At 47.4% G+C, this 22,858-nt stretch overlaps 2 protein-coding genes across 2 annotated transcripts in view; one reads left to right on the top strand and one right to left on the bottom strand.

Annotated features, from left to right (window-relative positions):
* Nucleotides 1–3,911: 3,911 nt before the first annotated feature.
* Nucleotides 3,912–22,016, bottom strand: LOC108353239 (proline-rich protein HaeIII subfamily 1-like). The gene is made up of 3 exons (XM_017601838.3): nucleotides 21,996–22,016; nucleotides 9,206–9,694; nucleotides 3,912–8,736 (listed from the first exon to the last, which is right to left on the bottom strand). The coding sequence occupies exons 1-3, from the start codon at nucleotides 22,014–22,016 to the stop codon at nucleotides 8,563–8,565; spliced, it is 684 nt and encodes a 227-aa protein (XP_017457327.1). The 3' UTR covers nucleotides 3,912–8,562.
* Macroh2a2 (macroH2A.2 histone) overlaps nucleotides 8,927–22,858 on the top strand; it is a 49,678-nt gene continuing 35,746 nt past the window's right edge. Inside the window, exon 1 of the mRNA NM_001135807.1 lies at nucleotides 8,927–9,055. The gene's annotated coding sequence lies outside the window, so the exon portion shown is untranslated. The remainder of the gene's footprint in view (nucleotides 9,056–22,858) is intronic.

Raw genomic sequence — 22,858 nt, 5'->3', positions numbered from 1 at the left:
CAGAACCAGGCAGTGGACAGCATCTTGCTTCTTTTCTTGGATGGGGGTGAAAGGGTTTTATAGTTGGATGATGGGTCAGTGGTGATGTTGGGCTATAGAGGGGCTTTGAGTGCCCCATACTTAGGGATGCACTGGGGAGGTGGGCAAGGGAAAAGGTGTGTCAGACTGAGTGATTTGGAGGAGAGGAAGGAGGGGAACAGCACGCAAGGCTAAGGTCAAATGAGTGGGGATAGCAAAGGAAATAGAGCCTCCCACTTTGGCTAGAATATGCTTCCCAAGCAAGAGCATGGGACAAGTTGGTACCACTAGGAAAGGGTGGGCAAGGGGGAAACCACTAAAGATTCAAGTAAGTGGGGCTGGAGAGATGGCTCAGTGGTGAAGAGCACCAATTGCTCTTCCAGAGGTCCTGAGTTCAAATCCCAGCACCCACATGGTGGCTCACAACCATCTGTAATGAGATCTGATGCCCTCTTCTGGTGTGCTACAGTGTATTTTATATAATAAAATAAATCTTAAAAAAAAAAAAAGAAGATTCAAGTAAGTGATGGGGACTGATGAGGTTGGTACGGCTGTCCCTCTACCCTGACAATAGGGGAATGACAAGAGGAGGTGGGTCCCCAAAACTCAGTCAGGACCAAAAAGTTGACTCTGGTGTCCAGAAGGAAGATGGTTGCCCTGATATCATGATGGCTCCCTGCTGGAAATGGCAAAGATCCAGTCAAGGAAGCCCGGACTCCCTCGGTTGTCCAGGCCTAAAAAAAGGTCAGGTAGAGGACCATCTGGGTCTGATGCTCACATGCCATGAGGGGACAGTCAAAGACCCATTGTCCCTTTTGAAGGCACTTCAGACATGGTCAAGGTAGATTGTGAGGGCTGGTGAAAACCCAGGCCAAGTGACATTCTTGACTGCATTTGAAGCAGGGACCCAGAAGCTCTCAGGTTTCCGGAGGTGAGAGAGCCTGAGAAATGGCTACGGCCATCTGAAAGGCCTTAGTCAGTATCAGGTATCTTTGTCTTCAGGTGTTTTCATTTCTCTCATGGTACACCTTCAAGACCAGTGCTAAAATTTCTGTCCGTGGAGTCAGGGGTCCCCTCTCTGGGTGTTTAAGTTGGCCCTAAGGTCAGGGAAACTCTGGAAGGTCATAAGGAATTGTTTCCCATCTGGAGCCTCAGGATCCAGACTGGCCTATTGGAGCAGGACATTTGTAAGGTGGTCTAGGAACTGAAGTGGGTCTTTGTGTTTGTTCTGGCCGACCTCTTTGGCTTTTTTCATAATTTACTGCTTTAAGGGGAGCCTTATAGTCAGGAGGCAAGTTATAAATCCACCCCTAGCTAGTATGTCCCCTAGAGTATTATAGTTCCATTCAGAGTCTGGTCACAGACCACCTTGGCCTCCACTGAGTGGGCAACATTAATGTGGTGAATTTCATCTGGCTGTGCTCTAGCCTGTCCTTATGGTGAGAGTTGTATGAATGTCATGAATGCTGAGCTTGTAAGATTGGATAATTTACCGGAATTCTTTAATGAAGAATTTTCTATATGAGAGTTTGCTTAATGAGAGGGGTCATGTACCCTGAGCAGGCTGTTCACCCTGGCAACTTCCAGCAAAGGGAAAAACATGGCCAGGTTAGGCCAGATTAGGTGGGGTAGAAAGAGGTAGAGGGGATCCCATGACAGAGTGGGAGCAAGTTGCCAGAGGACCAAGGGCTCTGATGGGCTGAAAGTGGGTGCCACAGAGGGTTGATTTGGATGGCTTGTTGCTGGGGAGGAAGAAGGGGCTGGAGGAAGAGAGGGAGCAATATGGCAGATGCGGGGAGCCTGGTGAGCTGGATTAGAAGTTGTAGAAGAACCATGGGGTTCAGGCTTCATGGCTAGGAGGGGCTGGGTTGGGGAACAGGGAGAACAGAGAAAGAGTTTGAATCAGAGGTAAGAGAAAGCTTGGACACAGGGAATCTCTTCCTGTTTCCCTGACTGCTCGCAGGAGCTCTAAAGGTCCGGAATAATATTGAGATCTAGGCGACCATTCTGATTGGTTATCTAAGGAATATTGAGGGCAAATTTGATTGCAAAAGTGAGTCAGTTTGGGGCCCTTCAGGTCAGGTGCCAGGTAAGGAGGCATCCTGAGGGGGAATGAGAGGTTACACATGACTGCGGTCCCCTGGATGGGAAGGGAAAGGTGGGTGTGGGCTTCAAAGGAGGACACCCTTGTAGTCAAGAGTGTCCTCAGGACTCAGGGAGGACCAGACAAAGACCAAGTCATTTAAGGGGTTGTCATGGCCCTCAGCAGGGTTCAGAGCTAACAGCCCAAGGACACTCCATGCCTGGTACCAGGACTTTTGATGAGGCCCGAAGGCTTCCCAGAAGGTGATGAAAAACAGCTCAGGAACAAGGTCTCATCCACAGGGATGTGGAACGGGGTCCAATAGTATCACAAAATCCACAGGGCACAGAGAGGCTTTGCGGCTACAGGCGGGGGACAGCAGAAAAGAGAGTAGGGAGCAAAGGGTCACAACAGCCCAGGAAGCTGTAGGACCGCAGTTCCAAAGGGGAATAATGGAGCTGATGAAGATGACTGTGGGGAAGTGGACCATGCCACCAGACAGAAAACCTGGTAAGGTCGAGCGGATTCAGGATTTTTCGTAAGTGAGAGTGGTTGGCTGGTGCTTAAATCTACTCCTGACCAGGTTCCTGTCCTAATACATGTGACACAACACCCCATTGAGAGGACTGTGACAATCAGTCATGGTAGGGACAACAGCTGAAGTCCTTCCACATGCAGATGAGGCATCCCTAACATCTCAGACGAAGCCAACAGAAAGCATCCCACCTCTAGATCCCAACACACCCTCAAATGTCTATAAGGGTTCTAACCACAAGGAATAAAGTGCACAAGTTATTTCACCAACGATTGTCTGAGAGTGCCTGTCACTGAGTTGTAACACTCCAGGAAAGTTTGCTCTCCCGGAAGCTTTTGTCACTGGATCTTGGCCTGGTCCAACCAGCCTGGTGTGTGAGCTTGGCTGCAGCCACTTCCTGCTGGTGGTCTCGACCTTGGCCCCTAGCTGCCTGTTGTGTCTTCTGCCTGCCACCTATTCCAGGGTGGTGGCAGCTGAGAAAGAGGCCCAGCAGCCTGTCTTGCTCTGGCTTCCCCTCAGAGAGCTGTAACTCTTTGGCCGCTCCAGTGGGGCCAGAGGCTGACAGCACTTGGTACAGAGGCTGACAGATGACCACCTCCAAGAGTACAGGAGGGGTGCGGGAAGCTCAATGGTCACTTCCTTGGTCTCACAGAAACATTTATACCGACTGAAGGGGGAACTTACCCAACTACTACTGGTGGATGGAGTGTGGAGTTATCAAGGAGCCAGACAGTGAGTTTGTTACAGGTGGACAGGAGATGAGGGATAGAGTCCTAGTGGAGATCTGTGGTGGTTTGAATATGCTTGGTCCAGGGAGTGGTACCATTAAGAGGTGTGGCCTTGTTGGAGTGGGCGTGGCCTTGTTGGAGTGGGTGTGGCCCTATTGGAGAAAGTCACTGTGGGGGTGGACCTCAAGACCCTCCTCCTAGCTGTCTGGGAGGCAGGCTTCTCCTGGCTACTTTTGGATCAAGATGTAGAACGTTCAGCTCCTCCTCCACACATTTGCTTGGATGCTGACATGCTTCCTGCCATGATGTTAATGGACGGAACCTCTGAAATCATAAGCCATCCCCAATTAAATGTTTGCCTTAATAAGAGTTGCCTTGATCATGGTGTTTCTTCATAGCAATAAAACCCAAATTAAGGCGAGCTCCGACCCCAAGAGGGAGCACAGGCACTGGGAGAATCTCTCTGAGTTACAACACAGGTTTTTTTTCTGGCACAAGGGTGTCTTGGCAATCGGGAGCCAAGCAATACCACAAAGTCACACCAGGCAACAAACCACACAAGTGATTTATTGGGAAGAACATAGTGGCAGCTGCCTCTGAACAGAAAGAGACTGCGAAGGACTGGGCAGAGGGGTGGGCTTTTATAGGATCTTTGGAGCATGCACAGTGGGAAAAGTAGGGCTTGGCTTAAAGTATCACTTGACAGTTAACTCTGATACACTGTTTGACTGTTAAACTCTGGAGGGGAGGTCAGGATTTCCAAGGCTAAGTGCTACACCTCAGTTGGGAGAGGTATCCTGGCAGCTGGAGCCAAGGACTATCACACAGTATCACAAAGTCACGCTGCACAACAAACCTCAAACAAAGACTTATTGGGAGAGAAAAACCCAGAAAGGCGGCTACCTCTCTCCGTTCAGGTGAGAAGCAGCGAGAACTGAGCTGAAGGCAGGAATTTATATAGTGTTTCTTGGGGCAGAGCTGGAGCTTTCCAAGGTGGCCTGGGATTGGTGGGCTTATGTGGCCTGATTGTGAGGCAGACTCAGGGATTGGTGAGATTTTTTTTTTTTTCTGCAGGACAGGGCCTGGCCACTGTGGGTGTTGGGGCTGGGATAGATGGTTGCTGGGAATGGCCAACTTCAGGAAAGTCTGTGGGTGGGGCCTGGTCATTGGAGCTCCTGGGGGTTGGGAGCTGACCACTCATGCCTCCAGGGTAGTGTGGGAGTGAAGCCTGGTGGTTGGAGGTCTACAAGGGGTGGGGTCTACAAGAAGAGTCTCTGTGCATGGCAGGGAAAACCACCACTGCCCCTTGAGTTGGCATGAACAGCCAACACCAAGTCTTGGAACTCCAGGTCAAGCCAGGGGCAGGGTGGTTTCCCCTTGGCTCTCTACCCTACACATCCCAATCACTAATGGCCTCAACTCAGAATCAATACATGGATCCATCACATTATACACACACAGGTCAAGGGTTAAGAAAATGTTCCCAGGGAAAATTGTCAGCAACTTACCTCCTACCATGAGGCTGACTGCCTACTCTTGGGTTGGGCAAGATCCAAGAGGCTGTCAATCAAGTGATCCTAGTGTAAAACTCCCTTTGCTTGAAGGTACTCCCCTGATCTTGAATTAAGGTGGTAACTAAGTATGAATCAGATGCTGCCTCTTGTCTACTCTCTGCCTTAGTTTTTCCCTCGGGAAAGACAGAGCATAGAACACCTGGAAGGATCAAGGGAGTTAGCACAGGCGCAGTGCACAGCTGTGACTCCACACCTCCCTTGACTGGAGGCTCCCTGAACTAGCCTGCCCTCTAGATCTAAATTTATGATCCCATCAACAATTCATTGTCCTGTGGTTTTGTAGCACTGGGTTTCAGAAGGAGCCTGGGGGAAGTGAACCCAGGGCCTTGGGCAAAATAAGCAAGCATTCTACCACTGGGCCACATCCCCGTCTGTTGACTGTTTTAAGAGTAACCTAGTTATACACTGTTGTGAGAAAGAATTTTCCTGGGGAGACACAAAACACACACACACACACACACACACACACACACACACACACACACACACACACTGGTGGGCTGGGGCAGTAGGTGTCTATTCATTCTAGGGAGGAAAACACCACAGACCAAACTAATGATTACACCAAAGTCAAACTTGGAGAACCAACGAGTTTTTGTTGGGGTCACTAGCAGGAGTATGGGTGACAGGTAGGGATAGGACCTGACTCAAAAACAGCTACATCGGGGTTGGGGGATTAGCTCAGTGGTAGAGCGCTTGCCTAGCAAGCGCAAGGCCCTGGGTTCGGTCCCCAGCTCCGAAAAAAAGAAAAAAGAAGAAAAACAAAAACAAAACAAAACAAAACCAGCTACATCATCAAAAATCCACCCAACACCAGTGAAGGCTCACAAAACTGCAACCCTAGAGCTCTCTGCCCAACTTGTAGGCAGCACAACAGGTCAGAGAGGATTTCTGCAAGGCAGTTGGTCCGTGTCTCCTGTCCCAAAGTTGTTCACTGTTTCTGTAACCTTGGAGAGAGGCCTGGCTGACTCTTGAAAATTTCAACTTTACCAGACCTGTCTGGTTTGTTTACTCTCCGAGTCTGATGAGCCCCCTCCCCAGCACCCCCAGCTTGGTCTTCGGAAAGAATGTTTCCCTTGGCAGGAAACCGCTCTAAACAATAAGAGTAGATACCTCCCAGTGGTAGATTTCTGGTTCTGGGTTAAAAGCCCCTAATGTTATGAGACGTTGAACTCCATCTGTGCATTGGAAGTTGTATATCTGTCCCCTACAGTTCCTGAAAATTTTGGAGCTGGTAGAGACTGTATTGGCTGGGTGGCCTTGGCTGGGCTACATGCTGGGTAAGCTTTGCTGGGTGGCCTTGGCTGGGCCATTGTATCTATTCAAGTTTGGATTTATAAAGTTTTGATTCTGCTGTTAAACATAGCACATTATGGAGTTGATGACCACTGTGTCACGTGCACGCACTCGCGCACACACTCACACACACAGACACACATACACACAGACACACACACACTCTCACTCCGAGTGGTGGGATCATTTATAGCTGGTCTCTAACTTGCAATTTCTCAGCTTTACCGTGGCCTGAGAGCAGTAGCATTGGGTAGAAGCCATTACTGGAGTTTTAAATCTCCACTTCTGTTTCAGTGATGTGCGGCGGGACACATCTCTTGGGATACTGGGAAGGGTGAAGAGCTAATACTCCTAGTCAGCCAGGTGAGTGGAACACAAAAAGTTTCCAATATGCCACCGTACACTGAGCTCAGCCTCAAAGTCTTACTCGGATTACACTGGGTTGACAGGGATGTAACCCCATCTTAAATGGGAGGAGCCTCTGTATTTGCAGAAACTGCCAGAAGGAAACCGGAGGCTCTTGAGTAACATTTCTCAGCTGCATCCTTTCTCTGGATAGTTCATACTCAAATATTAGTTGAGACAAGTTACAGAGGAGTCAGACAAATCCAGCTTGTAACCCCTGAATTTGGGGACAGAAGGATCAAGAGTTCAAGATCTTCACTGGCTACACAGCAAGTACAAGGCTAGCCTGAACTACATGAGACTATGTCAAAAGAAAGAAGAAATAAGGAAGTTGGGCATTGTGGCACAGGTTTTGATCCCAGCACTCAGAAGGCAGACCTCTGTGGCTTTGAAGCCAGCCTGGTCTACAGGTCAATCTCCAAGCCACCCAGGGCTACACTGTCCTTGTCTCAAATATAAAGGGTAGAAAGGAAAAAGAAAAAAAAAACAAAATGAAATAAAAAGCAATCACATTAAAATGGCTTTCTCTTGGAAACAAGGTCTCCAGGCTGGCCTTGAGCTCACAGAGGTCCACTTGCCTCTACTTCCCAAGTGCTAGGCTTAAAGGCACAAGCCACCATGCCTAGCCACATATACCATTTTTAGTAAAATTACAGAGAATGTTGACTATTATATGTCAATGAATAATTCATTACATTTCTATGAGGCTGGCTGACTGGGGCCTGGGAGTGATTGTCAAGTTCTCCTACAAGGTGTAGAACTATCTTGAATGTGGCCTGAAATTTTTTATTTTTCGATTTTTTTTTTTTGGTATTTTTGTTTGTTTTGTTTTGTTTGACTTTTAATAAGAAAGATAGGCACTCCCTCTAGGAATATGCAGGGATGCCACTAGGAGACCTCTCAGGCAGCCATTTGAAATCCTTTAAACACAAAGATTGTGTCCTGTCTGGGCTTCTGGCCTGGCAAGGATTCCCAAAACAAAAGCCAGGAGGGTCATCCACAGAAAGCACAAAGGGTTTATGAAGGACACTCAAGGCCATCCTCTCTCTCAGACCGTGGTGTCCCCGCCATGGGAGATGTGTTTAAAGCAGAATGAACCATGCATGCATGGTTTTCAGGGAGAGCAGAAGAGAAGGCTGGTTCTCAGCAAAACACTCAAGCTTAAAATACACATTCTCAATGGAAACACTGTCTATAAATGCCAGCTGCCGGCTGGATAAAATGGTGAGGATGGTAGGTCCTTAACTCCTCTCCACCCAGGCAATCAAAGGCCTTTGGTGACCTCAAAGTCCCTCACTGTGTATATAGATACAAGTATAGTTTGTGGCATCAAGCACACACACACAAAAGGTCAAGGATTTGGGCAGTGTCCATTCAATCAAGGCTGAAGATTTCTGTTTCACTTTTTTTTCTTTTTCCAGAGATCAAAAGGTTCTCTCTCAAAGTCCTCTGATTTATCCAGGAGAAATCTGAGGCAACATGGTCGGCCCATTCAAGTTACTGCTTATGACTGGCCCTAGAGCCATGTGCCCTTGACAGGCTTCACGGTGTAAAAGACGGCATGGTTTTTCATCAGGGACCAAGCGACTACACATGCCCAGTGTCACCTGATATTGTCCACTGCACTGCCATCACAATGAATCTTCCAGAAACTAATCAAAATTGCTTCTTCAGACACTCTCTTTGTGTTTAACCTCAATAACCGTTGGGAGATGGCAAATCAAAGCAACCCAATTTTTAAATGATGCTGGGGCACACGGTCTTCATCCGCCAGGACGCACATCTGGATCTCCATCACTACATAGCAGATCGCGTGCATAAATTCTCAGTTCCTTTGGCCCCATGTGCGACACAGTAACATGTTTGGCAATATTTTCAGGACAGGCTGCATCCAAGGTGGCTTTTTTCCCCCATTTTTTGCGTTCACCTTCTCATTCCGTAGTGGGCAGATGAACGCCCACACCTCTTTCTCCCAGCAAAGGTGGGTCGATCTATCTGGTGCCTGTGGCTGGTCACCACAAGGCCTCCGCACAGGGCTCTAGGGAAGCCGGGTCCTCGCAGCCAACAGCTCCCCGAGGCGCAGGCCCGGTGGTTCCACTGCAGAAGGACAATAGCTCATCAAGCCCCACGAAAGCCCCCGGACCCGTCGCGGAGCCTGGGCTGGCGGGGGATGAGGCTGAGCGACTCCTCCTAGAGGTGGTTATGTGGAGAAGGAGCAATCCCTTCTCCCTCCTCCTCCTCCCCCCGCTACTATCCGCGGCCCGGAGAACTGCCGCTTGCCGCCATTGACACGCACAGATACAACCCCAAGAAAGGCAGGGTCCTGCCCGGCACCGGCGGCACGCGGGCCGAACCTGCGGCCGGGATTGGCGCGCACTAGGCCACCGGGCGCCCGGAGCCCGCGGTGCAGCACCAGGTGAGCCCGCCATGCCCGTGGCATCATTGTTTCGGGGGGCGCCGGGGGTCTGGAAACAAAACCCTCTTGCCCGGGCAGTGCAGGGGCCGAAGGGGAGCCACGGCGCCTCCCCACTGCAACCCTGTGGGCGCACCCCGGTCACCGACCCACCTCTGCCACAGAAATTAATAAATCGATCTGCCCAACTTGCTTCCTCGGGAGATAAAAGGGGGGTTTGCCGAAGACGCCGCGCGATGCCCGCCGCTGGCGAGGGGCCGGGGCATCCTGGGCCAAGCAGGGAGGATGCCGAAATGCGGGGTCCCGCGGCCGGGCTGGCGGTGCCGGGAGCCCTGGGCTTCGAGGATGCGGAGCTTGGGGCGCAGGGGAGGGAGGAGGGAGGCGCCCGGGCGCCGAGGGGACCGGGAGGGGGACGTTGGCTCGCCAGGGCCGAGGGCGCGCGACCGGGGCCTCCCGGGTGCCGAGCTGGGCGCGGGGCTGACAATGGAGGAGAACGCAGAGACGCCGGGGCGGCGCGGGCACGGAGCCTGGATACTGCGGGCGCCGCGGCGGAGGAGGATGCGGGGCCGAGCACTCTTCTCGGGTTCCCTTTCCGGGGCGATCCGTGCTTCCACCGACAAATGGCGGCCCTGAGCGGCTCGCCTACGGGTCCCAGATGCTTAATTTGCGCGGGAAAATAACAATAATAATAGTAACAATATCAAGAAGAGAGGGATCAAAGTCAAGTCAGGAAAAGGCGGCAGCCGCTGCTGCGGGTAGGAATCAGCCCTGCCTCCCCCGGTGCCAGAGCGCCATCCAGGTGCACAGCTTTCCAGCCCCGCTAGCCTAGGATGGCTCCCTAGAGTGGCTTTCCACGCCATTCCTCATGGGGGCGCCCTCAGCTCCTGCCCTCTTTGTTCCTCTCAACAATGGCCAAAGGGGCATCGAACCCCACCCCGGCCCCCCATCGCCAATCGAGCCTCCTCCTTAAGGAGCTCAGCGTTACTGATTGTGCCTGGGCTTCAAATGGACCACGGGTGGGCCTGATTCATGCCTGGCCATTGCTACAGCATTTGGGCCGGTGATTCTCTTGGGTGAGGGAAAGGGGCCAGTGGAAAAAACCAAAGAGTGGACGGACGACGCTGTAGGAACTGGTCTTGGTTAGCCCAGACTGGAATGCCGATCTCCAGGTGAGCTGGCAGTCCTAGCTTCAAGGGAAATCACAGCAAGAGGCCATACACCCCAGGAGCCTCAGGGCAAGATCAATCCGCTGGGGAACAGCAGTCTTGGTTCATCAGCTGTTTATGTTGAATTAAAACTGTTCAGAGGTGGGAATAGAAAACCTTATTCAGAGTAAAATGTCTTCGCTTATATCGTTTCAAAACAAATGAGACTGTGCGTAGTCACCAGTCCTCTCCTTCTGCCAGACTGAAACTCTCGCAAGTAAATGCTCAGAACTCCAGACCTGCACACGGTGCCTTGGAGTTTTCAGAAATACTGAAATTCGGGAACTCAAATATTGAAATTCCTCTGTGGGAAACTGTATCTTAATGAAATAACTCACATCAGCAAGATCTCTTTCCTGCATCCAAGTTCCCTCTCAAAATGCTGTCTTCCTCTCCTCCGAATCGTCCTGCCCTAACCGTGGTTCTGCCTCACCTGGATCCACTCGTTAGCATTTTGATGTGATTCACAGTTTCTGCAATTTCAGAACTCCATGAAAGGAACTTACTTACCTCTGTGGATCCAGAAAGATTCTGACCCTATCCATATTCCGCCTTGATGCCAGGGATTGGGGGGTGGGGTGGGGGTGCCTATGGCCTGCTGTGCCACAGCAAACCGCACCCCCTGCTGACTGTGACCAGAGACAATCAAACTCTGTTTTCTCTACCTCCTACCAGGGAAGCGGGAGGTGAATTCTATGGCAGACAGCTTAAATGGAAGATAGCAACACCCACAAAGAGGCCCGTGCAAAAATTGAATTCTCTTAAGGCTGTTTTTTTTTTTATTATTCATAAGAAATAGCCTTAAAGTTAGTTGCCGCCTTGCTAAGAGCCTTTGAAAAGTGTGTAGGGTAGAGATGAGCAAAAGACGGATGATCAGCCAGCCAGCGTCCACTGATCACGAGCTCTTAAACAGATCCAGACAGAGAGAGCAACACGAATTTGAGGAAATGGGTTCTACTCTCTGTGAGCATACCACTTCAGGCCTGGGAGATGCTAAAATAAAAATGAAGCCAACACAGGAAAAAAGTGTTAGCACTTCTGCTCCTGGGAAACTGGGGTACCTTCTCTTGCCTAGGGGTGTGGTGTGTGCCTGTCGACAAAGACTGGGTGCATGGCAGTTAGGCACTGGTTTTTACGTGTGTGTGTGTGTGTGTGTGTGTGTGTGTGTGTGTGTGTGTGTGTGTGTGTGGTACATGGGTACATGTGCCACAGTGCCCATATAGAAGTAAAAGGACAACCCCAGGGATCAGTCCAGACCTTGTTTGAGACAGGGTGACTTTCTTTTTTATCCTTCACTTAGACCAGACAGACCAACTTCTGCCCTTGGTCTTCTTACAATTCTGACTGTGACTGAAATTTCCCTGAAGAGCTACTGAGATCACAGATACTCTACCCATCAGGGTTTGCCGTGGGTTCAAAGGTTTGAATTCAGGTTCTCATGCTTGGGTGTCAAAAGCTTTTGCCCAAGGAGCCATCTCCCTAGCCCTGAGCTTGGCATTGCTAAATATATAATACACAGGTGCTATAAAGTAGCGGTTCTGAGATTGTTACATTTACTTATTGTGTGTGTAGCATGAAGGCGGAGGGGGGGGTTGGGGTGGGGGGTGTCAGAGGGCAGCTTGCTGGAATTAGTTCTTTCCTTCTACCATGCCGGTCCTGGGGATCCAATTCAGGTTCTCAGGCTTGACAGCAAGCATCTTTCCCTCTAAGCCATCTCTCTGGCACTCCATTTCTTGGTATATAGCCTACTGAAGCTGACAGTGACCTCCGTATGTGCAAACATTCATGGCAGAGTTTTGGTAGCTTCAACATTGAAAACCCGGGTAACAGCCAATAGTAAGGAATGCTACATAACCCCTCACACACCTATATTCTGGAATATGAGACAGCCGTTATAAAGAATAAAGTCAGTGTGTATATTCAGAGAAAGATCGCCCAAGGCATGCTATTAATAAAGAAAGAATGGGGCAAATTTCAGACGCACCAAAAGATAAACTATAGATCTCTAGAAATGAAAAAACCATGTAAATGGGTAGAGAGTGTGAAGGAGACAGTCTAAGGACTGTGGAGTACTTTGCTTGCATCACAGCTACTGTGGATGCTGTGACCTTTGACCTTGTACGCATCAGTCAGTCTGTGGATTGCTTGGCCAGGTGCATGCAGGGAGTCGTGGGGAAAGGATACAGGGTAACAGGAATGAACCCTCCCAAAGTGCCGAAAGTTTTAAAGGAAGGGGAGGATTTGGGTTGGAAGGGAGGAGCAGGGCTAGGCTTGCTGGAGACAATGGGAGAATTGGATAGAAGTGGCTGAGAGACGAGGCAAGAAGTGCTCCCTCTCCTCCTCCATCTCCAATAGGATTTTATGTGACATCCCAGCAAGGCTGAGTTCAGGCTTGAACTACCAGCTTCCCATTGAAGATGAACTAAAAGAATGCTCACAGTGGTTTTCATTTTACGGGTCCGTGGTGAGTTTAGGAGGAAACAGGAAATAAGAAAGGAGAAAAGGGTGGTCCATGTTTCTTTTGTTTTAGCCCAGGCCGGCCTTGAACTCTGGCCAAGAATGATCTCCCTGATCATTCTTGAGTCCCTGGATCCTCTCCCTTCTACCTCCCAAATCCTCGAGTTGCATGCACGCACCTCCCACCTCTAGTTTATACAGTCATTGAGACTCAAAGCCAGAGCTTCAGGATGCTAGGGCAGCACTCCTTCAGCTGAGCCATCTCAGCCACATCCTGTGCCTGGGAGTCCAGTGGCAGCACAGAAAGGTCATGTTTCTGTCGACAGCTGGAAGCTGGGGGTTTCTCTTAGGAATTAAACCGGAGAGAATGGTGGCTATTTGAAAAGATATTTCATTTCACAAAATAAAGAGGAAAGTTCAAAATACTTTTGTAAAAGGTTTAAAAATATCCATATTATTGGTTTGGGGTGTCTGAAGACCACTTTCAAGAGTTGGTTGTCCTCAACTTCCTCCTCTTCCTTCTCCTCCTCCTCTTCCTCCCCCTCCTGGGTGCTGGGGCTAGAACTCAGGTTTGCAGGCTTTACAGCAGTCATCCTTTCTTTTTTTTTTCTTTTTTTCGGAGCTGGGGACCGAACCCAGGGCCTTGAGCTTGCTAGGCAAGCGCTCTACCGCTGAGCTAAATCCCCAACCCCAACAGTCACCCTTTCTTACCTAGCCATCTTGCTGGCTTTAAAAAATTCTGGGGTTGGGGATTTAGCTCAGCAGTAGAGCACTTGCCTAGCAAGCTCAAGGCCCTGGGTTCGGTCCCCAGCTCCAGAAAAAAGAAAAAAAAAATGCTTATGAAGGGCTGGAGAGATGGCTCAGTGGTTAAGAGAATTGACTGCTCTTCCAGAGGTTCTGAGTTCAATTCCCAGCAACCATGTGGTGGCTCACAGCCATCTGTAATGGGATCCGATGCCTTCTTAGAATCTGTCTGAGGACAGTGACAGTGTAGTCACATACGTAAAATTTTAAAAAGGAGTTGGGGGAGTTCTTGACTTAAGAAAGAGAAAAATGCTTTAAAGCAAAATATTTAAGTCATTTCTTTTAAATTATTCATTCATTTAAGGAATACTTATTAAATGTCAACTGTGCCCCTAGCCCTGTGCAAGGAGTTATAAGAGGTGTTGCTTCCAACAGAGCAAAGAAGAAAGATCCAGGCGGGGCGGGGGCGGGGGGTGTTACAGGTGAGATTTCGCAAAAACAGTGGGATTGTGGCAAGTCTTTTCCTGCTGCAGCTTGCACTAACACACACACACACACACACACACACACGAATAAAGAAATGTAATTTAAAATTTTTTGTGATGGCCTCCTTTAAAGAAACAAACCAAAGAATTCGTGTTGAGGGCCAGTGAGTCGGTTCAATGATAAAGAGCGTGCTACCAAATCTAGTGACCTGACTGATTTCGTGGTGGTAAGGGAGACCCAGGTCCTGCAGGCAAGGTAGATAAATGGATGGGTGGATGGATGGATGGATGGATGGATGGGTAGATGGATGGATGGATAGATGATAGGTAGATGGATGGATGGGTGGGTGGATGGGTGGATGGATGGGTAGGTGGATGGATGGTTAGATGGATAGATGATAGGTAGATGGATGGATGAATGGATGGATTGGTGAATGGATGGATAGGTAGGTAGATAGATGATAGATAGATAGATAGATAGACAGACAGACAGACAGATAGATAATTGAAATGCAACCATTTAAAAGTTTGTGTTGATTACATGTGCACTGCCAGCCAGGTTCTATTCTGATAACTTGATTATGAATGAACACATTTAGTTCTGACCGAGGCGTCACAGACAGCTGATGTTACTCTCCCTGCCCTTCAGAAAAGAAAGCACAGGCTGAGTAGGTGCCAGGGGACTCCAGCCCAGGAAACCTGCCAGCATTCTCCATCCACCTCTTTTTTAAAATGCTCCCAGCACTCTACGATTCTGGGTTGTTTTCAGAGACCTTTTTGAAAGTATGAAATTTTTATTTTTTTTACCTGCATTTTATTTTTTATTTATAAGACTTAATTACATCACTGCCAGGAAACCCTGTGACAGATGAAAGTTAAAGAGACTCTGATGGAGCCACGTAGAGCCCTGCTTTAAACTGCCATGTCACAGAGCATTAAGTGAGATAAATCTGGTGCTGTCTTTGAAGCCCTTGATGTTCGTTTATCCATCCCAGCATCCATCATACTTTGCCCGATTTATTTGACTGGCATTGCCAATTTGGGCCTTGAATGGAGTAAGTAATTCAAGTCAAAATCCCATCCTTTGACATAAATAGGGACCAGACATACTCACGGGCCTGGGGACACCACCTCAGCTAATTTCCTGATGTTACAAAAGTCGCTAAATTGCTCTCTCTCTCTTTTTTTAATTTCGGCATTTACTTATTGTGTGTATCTATGTAGGTGAGCGTACACATGCCAGTGTGCACATGCTACTACACATTCGTGCCACTGAGTTTGCAGAGTTCAGAGGACAGCTTGCAGGAGTCAGTCTCCTCCTTTCCCAGTGTGTCCCAAGGATCATACTTGGGTTGTCATGTTGACACCAAGTATCCTTACCCACTAAGCCATCATGCCAGCCTTAGCCATATACACATACATACATACAGTCCTAAATGACAACACTCAGTCTGCCTCAGGTTTGAGGGTTGTTTCTGGTTATGAGATGTCAGTATTCTAAAGATATAGTTCATATGCCTCAATTTGGTTGTTTCCATGAGAATTGGGCAGCAGCATAATAAGGTCAAATCCAATCCTCCTGCACACAGACCTGTGCTTGCTGGGCAATGCTGTGAGCGATGTATGCACAGAATGATGTAACTTATATTTTCCACAACCCTTGCTGCTTAATAAAGCATAAAATTAAGCAGTGGTGGTGGCCTACAGAGAGGTCAAGCCAGGAACTTCCGGGATAGATGGCTTAAACGTTTAGGTCAGAGGATAATCCAGTGCATTCCCCATCAGCACAGGAAAATTGCGAACTGATTACTCTTGCAGAATTTCAATCAAGAGATAATCAAGTAATCTCCGGCTCAGGACTCTGCGTGTGATATGTCCATGTGATATGTGATTACATGTTTGTAGGTCTACGTGTGTATGTATTTGTGGAGGCTAACTAAAGGTTGATCACCTCTTTTTTTTTTAACTTTTATTTGGGGTGGGTGTGTTTGTGTGTAGAGGTCAGAGGTCAGAGGACAGCTTGTACGATTTCTCTTCTTCCACATGTAGGTTCCAGGGGTGGAACTCAAGTCATCAGGTTTGGCATCAAGTGCCTTTACCTGCCTGCCCCACCCCCACCCCCACCCCCACCCCCACCCCCACCCCAAACCCCAGCCACAGCCACAGCCACAGCCCCAACCCTGGCCCCAGTCCTGATACCAGCTTCATGGCTTTTTTGTTTGTTTGTTTGTTTGGTTGGTTGGTTGGTTGGGTTGGGTTTGTTTGTTTGTTTTTCTAGAAAGGGTTTCTCTCTGTATCCCTGGCTGTCCTAGACTCACTCTGTAGGTCAGGCTCAAACTCAAGAGATCCACCTGCCTCTGCCTCTGCCTCCTAAGTGCTGGGATTAAAGGTGTGTGCTACTACCCGCAGCTCATTCTGGTTTGTGTGAGACAGGATCTCTCTATGTAATCCTACCTGGCCTGGACCTGATTCCTTTGTAAACCAGGCTGTTCTTGAACTCAGAGATCTGATTGTGCCTGCCTCCCTCCCTGCAGACTTGTGTAGCTATGCCCAGCCCACTACCTGATTTTTTAAGAAAAGCTTTCTCGTCGAACTTGGATATTTCTAATTTGGGTGGCCAGTGAGCTCCAAGGATTCCCCTGTATCCTGGAACCTCCCATGGACTTTAGACCCATACCATTGCATCTGACTTTTTTTTTTTTTTTTTTTTTTGGTTCTTTTTTTCGGAGCTGGGGACCGAACCCAGGGCCTTGCGCTTCCTAGGTAAGTGCTCTACCACTGAGCTAAATCCCCAGCCCCTGCATCTGACTTTTTACATAGGTGCTGGGAATATAAACTCTGGTCCTCATGCTTGCAAATTTGCAAATTTAGCCATCGCCCTAAATGGCATGTTTACCTTTGCTGTTCTGGGGTTGACAAGGTATATAGCTGTCATGGTGGGTGGAGACAAGGCTATTCCAATGCACAATGAAGTCGGTTTTCTTTTCTTTTCTTTTTTTTTTTTTTTTTTTTTTTTGGTTCTTTTTTTCGGAGCTGGGGACCGAACCCAGGGCCTTGCGCTTCCTAGGTAAGCGCTCTACCACTGAGCTAAATCCCCAGCCCCCGGTTTTCTTTTCTTTTAGATGTATTTATTTATTTTATATGAATAGACTGTATCTGTCATCAATGGCTATTCTGGTGCTCAATGAAGTCAGTTTTCTTTTCTTTTTCTTTAAGATGTATTTATTTATTTTATGTGTATGAATACACTGTATCTATCATCAGACACACCAGAAGAGGGCATCAGATCCCATTACAGATGGTTGTGAGCCACCATGTGGTGGCTGGGAATTGAACTCAGGACCTCTGGAAGAGCAGTCAGTGCCCTTAACCGATGAGCCATCTCTCCAGCCCTGAAGTCAGGTTTCTTTTTCCGTGATTATCAAAAACAAGTTCTGGGCATGCGCCTGACTTTTCCTGGTGTCAGCACTTGTAACAGGATCCTTTGTCCAGGGTCTCTGTGGAACATCTTTTCTGGAGAAAGCCTCAAAGGTCGGTAAATGCAATGTTGTCATTGCACAGTACCTGGAGCAGGTTTCCGGCACCTGGCTCCCCTTCCCATCCTCTCCCAGCTTGTTCTATAATGAAAGCTCCTGTAAGCTTTGGTTCAAGCCAAAGAGGAGTTTTATAGAGTTTGCTGATTGGCCTGAGGACCAACCAACCACAGCTGGTCATTGAGAAATAGCCCAGTGCTCTATGGCCATTCAGTCTCCCTGAGGCTACAGGGAGAGATATGATAAGAACAGTAGAAGCTTTCGCCATTGTAATGTTTATTGCTGGAAAACAAAAAACAAACAAACAAACAAAAACCCTCTGTGTGTTTACCCTAGCTCCTGCCTGCCTTTTTGTGGAGGGAGAGGTGGAGTGGGGTAGAGGTGAGTGAGCACACATACTAATCTGCAAACACTACCTACCACCTGCCACTCCTGAGTTAAAAGGAAGGAGAGTGGGGTTGGGGATTTAGCTCAGTGGTAGAGCGCTTGCCTAGGAAGCGCAAGGCCCTGGGTTTGGTCCCCAGCTCCGAAAAAAAAGAACCAAAAAAAAAAAAAAAAAAAAAAAGGAAGGAGAGTGTGTGGGGGGAGGGGGTGTAGAAGTGGAGTGGGGGAGAGAGGCACTCCAGAGTCTGCTGCCTCTCTCTTGAGCTCAGACTGTCCGGTTGAGCGTCCAATGTCTGGGGAAACCCTTGATGGGTGAGATACCACCAGTTGCCTGAGGCCCTCGCCCCAATCCTTTGATCAATTTATCTTGGCTCAGATAACACCAACCCCCTTCCTGGAGAAGCCCAGAGAATGCTGCTTGCAAGAAACTCCATTAGTAGTTGAAATCAACCAGAGTTTGAGAAAAACTGGGACAGTTAACTCAAGAGTCCCATTTGTCCATCCTTAAAGAACAAAACAGCAGGCAGGAGGTAGGCTAAAGACCCTGAGGGGTTTGTTGGTTTGTTTGTTTGGGGGTTTTTGTTTTCCATCAGTAAAGGGGTAGTGAGGTGTCTCTGTAGGTAAAGGTACTTACCTTTTGTAAGCCTGATAACCAGGAAAGTAGGAGGAAAAGGATTCTATAGAGTTTCTCTTTTGAGTTCCACACACACATGCTCCCAAGCACCTAAGTAAATAAATCCGAGAGGCAAACAGGTGCATTTTCTGATTGTCTTTCTTCTGGGGTACATTTTTAACTCAAGTTTTAAAACAAAATTATTAGTCGTTTTTCATCCAACTAGTATCATTAAAGGCCAAATATATTTATATTAAAACGGCATATGAATAGGTGGGAAGAAATTAACACAGCAACATCTGCTTTTCTCTTGTTTAAGAGAACCATAGCTTGGGTTCAACGAAGACAAGAAAATGTGTTAAAAGTCACTGTGTACAGCTGGAGAGATGGCTCGGTCAGTAAAGTACTTAACCTGTAAGCACAAGAACCTGTGTTTAATCCCCAGAACTCAACGTAAACACTCAGGTGTAGGACCGAGATGGCTCAGGTCGTAAGAGGACTTGTTGCTTTTGTAGAAGACCCAGGTTTGATTGCCAACTCTCACACGATGGCTCACAACCTGTCTGTAACTCCAGTTCCAGGGGATCTGACTCCTTCTTCTGACTTCCATAGGCACTGCATACACATGTTGCATAGACATATATGCAGACCAAACACCTATTCACATAAAATAAAAATAAATACATCTTAAAAACAAGCAAACAAACAAAAACCATTGGCTGGTGGTGTGCACCCATATAATCCTTGTTCTGGGGAAATGGAACTGAGTGCATCCCTGGGGCAGGTGTGCTGGCCAGCCAGCCTCCTCGTGTACGTGAGCTCCAGACCAGGAGACCATGTGTATCTCAAAAAAAAAAAAAAAAAAAAAAAAAAAAGACACGCAGCTCCTGATAAAAGACACGGAACAACCTCTGACTTCCACATGTATTTTTGGGCACACATACTCACAAACTTGTATTTGTGTGCACGCATACATGCATGCACAAATGTACAAGTTACACACACACATACATACACACACACACATACATACATACATGTGTGTGCGTATGGCAAGTTACAGTGTCCTCAACTCCTGAAGTGATCTTAGTTCACTCACGTGGGCCTCCTCTCTTCTGACAGCCTCTGGAATGACCCAGGTGGCCCTCATTCTCTGCCTCTGAATTACAAAGAGCACATGAGCCTCCCAGTCCACAGCATGAATGGAAATGCATTTTTAAAAAGGGAGTGATTTGTTTTCCAATAGTATAATTTAAATCAATTGGGTTAATGCTGGGTTTTCATGTTCGTGGTTGGTTAATTTGGTTAATTTGACCCTCGTGTCATTTGATAAAACTGCATTTGGGGTTGCACTTTACGTGATAAATGGTTACCGTGTTTCAACGTAGGTGATGGTGAAATTATTGATGTTCTCAGTCACTCAAAGATGAAATGCCGCGGAAAATATTACTTGTGCAGTAATAGCTTGCCCTCGGAGTCCCTAAATGGAAGTGGAATAGAGCTGGTGATTTAGCTAGTATCACTGAAAATGGGTTTCACAGCTACAGAGTACTGCTAACAAACTATTATTATCTTAATACAGTACTCAGAGTAAGACACCAAAATACGTTAGAATTCTATTAGGTGAGGAGCTGTCTGTCAAGAGGCTCCGTTTCCTATTTCATACCCCTTAAAGCACAGTTCTGCATATAGTTAGTATATTTTTATGGAGTTCCTTTATGTCCTATTTAGCTCCATTTTTATCTCATTTGGCTCCCCCAAAGGAGTTATGGACTGACAGAGAATTCTACTTCACAGTGGCGTCTGCTTCATGTTTTTCATAAATATTTACAGTCTACAGTCTTCTGGAGCCCAGCAGTTCAGAGGAGGAGCCACAGGTGCCAGTGCGACTTCACACAGTCCACTGACCCACCAGGGACAGGGCTGCAAGTTTCATGTTCGAAAATGTCTCAGGGAACAGTAATTAAAGGTGGTTGTGTTTTGCTTTTATTTCCTGCTTTCAGATGCACAGGGGACTTTTGATTTGTATAGTTCTAAAGCAAAGGATCTTAAAGAATACTTTAAACAGTATTAAGATTTTAGGCCTCTTTGTAAGACACATGAACAAACCTGACCTGGGACTCAGTGACAACAGCAATTGGGTCCAGTCCCTTCCTTTCTCTTTTCCTGATTCTAGTCTTTTTTAAAAGCCTCCAGCTTGAGGATGCTAAGGGGTGTAGCTCGTTGGTGGAACATTTGTCTAGCATTGCCTGTGTTCTGTACACACACACACACACACACACACACACACACACACACACACACACACACAAACAAACATTCCCCCAAACCCTTGTCTCAAAAAGAACAAAATAAGAGGGCTGGAGAGATGGCTCAGTGGTTAAGAGCACTGGGTGCTCCTCCAGAGGTCCTGAGTTCGATTCCCAGCAACCACATGGTGGCTCATGAAACTGTAATTCCAGTCCCAGGGGATCTGACATCTTCTGGCCTCCTCAGTTACTTCACATACCTGGTGTACAGACACACATGTAGACAAAACAGCCAGCCACATAATCTTTTTTGTTTAAAGAAGTAACATAGATTTTAAAAAAATACCTTTTGGGGGGGAGGGGGATGTTTGCCCAGAAACCGGGAAAGGGAATAACACTCGAAATGTATATAAGAAATACTCAAGTTAATAAAAAAAAAAAAGAAAGAAAGAAAAAAGAAAAAAAATACCTTTTGGAAGAAGTGTAACTGCTTTGAAAATTTGTCTTTTTTCTTTTTTGTTTGTTTGCTTTTTGAGACAGGGTTTCTCTCTGTTGTAACCTTTGCTGGAACTCTGTAAACCAGGCTGGCCTCAAATTTGGAGATATCCGCCTGCCTCTACCTCCTGAGTGCTGGGATTAAAGGTGTGCAGCCACCACCGCTTGGCAAGATTTCTTTTTTCTCATGTTTTTAGCAACTGATTGTCACATTTATTTGTACACTTATTTATGTGCCTGCCAGAAATGAGAGACTGAACTCAGGTTGTCAAGTTTTGTGGCAAGCACCTCCACTGAGCCATCTTGCAGGCTCCCAGTTTTATAGAGGCACAAGCTATCAAGTAGCCCAGGTTGGCCTGGAGTTCACTTTGATATTCAACTCCTGACCCTCCTGCCTCCACCTTCCACCCACCGTATAACAGCTGGGCCACCTCAAAAGTGTCATTTATATTTAAGAATGAGAAAAGAGTGAGATCATTCTTATTAATTTTTTTAAAGATTTTATTTTACTTTTTAAAAATTTATTTATTTTTATTTATAAGTACACTGTATCTGTCTTCAGACACACACCAGAATACACACACATCGGATACGTTACAGATGGTTGTGAGCCACCATGTGGTTGCTGGGAATTGAACTCAGGACCTCTGGAAGAGCAGTCAGTGCTCTTAATCACTGAGCCATCTTTCCAGCCCTAATTTTTTTTATTTTATGTGACTATGATGTAATTACGTCACTTCCCCTTCCTTTTGCTTCTTCTGCACCATTTGCCCCTCACCTTGTTCTCGTTCAAATTCATGGCCCCACTTCTACTGTTATATAAACATATATGTGTGCATGCATGTGTAGCCCTAAGTACATAAACACGGCCTGCTTAGTCTGTATAATGTCTGTTATATGTATCGTTTTAGGACTTCTAGGGCTTTCTGTTTAGTATTGAATGACTTCCCCGAGGAAGACCATCTCTTCTGCCCTCGGCATCCCTTAGTTGCCTGTGGTCCTTTGTGTAGGGTTGAGGACTCTCCATCCTCCTCTCTGACACTTCCAAATGTCTCTTGGTGCTGTCCTACTTCCGGCTGTATTAAAGAATCATGCTGATGGGACGTCATTGGTGTGGCTCCTGATAGTCGAAGGACACAGGACCTCACAGCAAACACCCTGTTCCTCTGGCTCTCACAGTCTCTCCGCCCACCCTTCCACAATGATCCCTGCCCGAGCCTTAGGTGCGGGGATTGTATTATAGGGATATCCATTGGAACTGGAACCCACAGTTCATATGTACTTTGTTCATATGTACTTTGATGGGTTGTTGTTTTCTGTAATGGACTCTGTTACCGAGAGGCATCTCCTTGATGAACTCTTTGAGGATTCTCCACCCAATGCCTTATTGAGGCACACGTTACAGTACAGCACACAGTGAGGTCAGTACTGATGACATAGTCGTGTGTATTAATATTAAATAAGGCATCTTTAATACAGAAGCCCACACGTAAGAAAGCCAGGGGCTGGGGTGCTGCTCAGTGGTAGGGTGCTTCTTAGTACATGGGGGGACCCTGGCTTCCATCCTTAGCACCTTGAACAAGACATAACTACAGGTGTCTGTCACCTTACAGTACAGTTATGGCCCAATAGCCCTAGAGT

Source organism: Rattus norvegicus, chromosome 20 (genome assembly GCF_036323735.1).
Source record: "Rattus norvegicus strain BN/NHsdMcwi chromosome 20, GRCr8, whole genome shotgun sequence".
NCBI lineage: Eukaryota > Metazoa > Chordata > Mammalia > Rodentia > Muridae > Rattus > Rattus norvegicus.
Note: the sequence above shows the minus strand (reverse complement) of the source record. Positions and strands in the feature narration are given on the sequence as shown.

Coding starts and splice junctions, on each gene's coding strand:
- LOC108353239 (XM_017601838.3), bottom strand. CDS start 22,016: ATGAATTTGAACGAGAACAAG. Junction 9,695..21,995: donor TGAATTTGAACGAGAACAAG/GTGAGGGGCAAA, acceptor TGGGACCCGTAG/GCGAGCCGCTCAGGGCCGCC. Junction 8,737..9,205: donor TATTAATTTCTGTGGCAGAG/GTGGGTCGGTGA, acceptor GTCCTTCTGCAG/TGGAACCACCGGGCCTGCGC.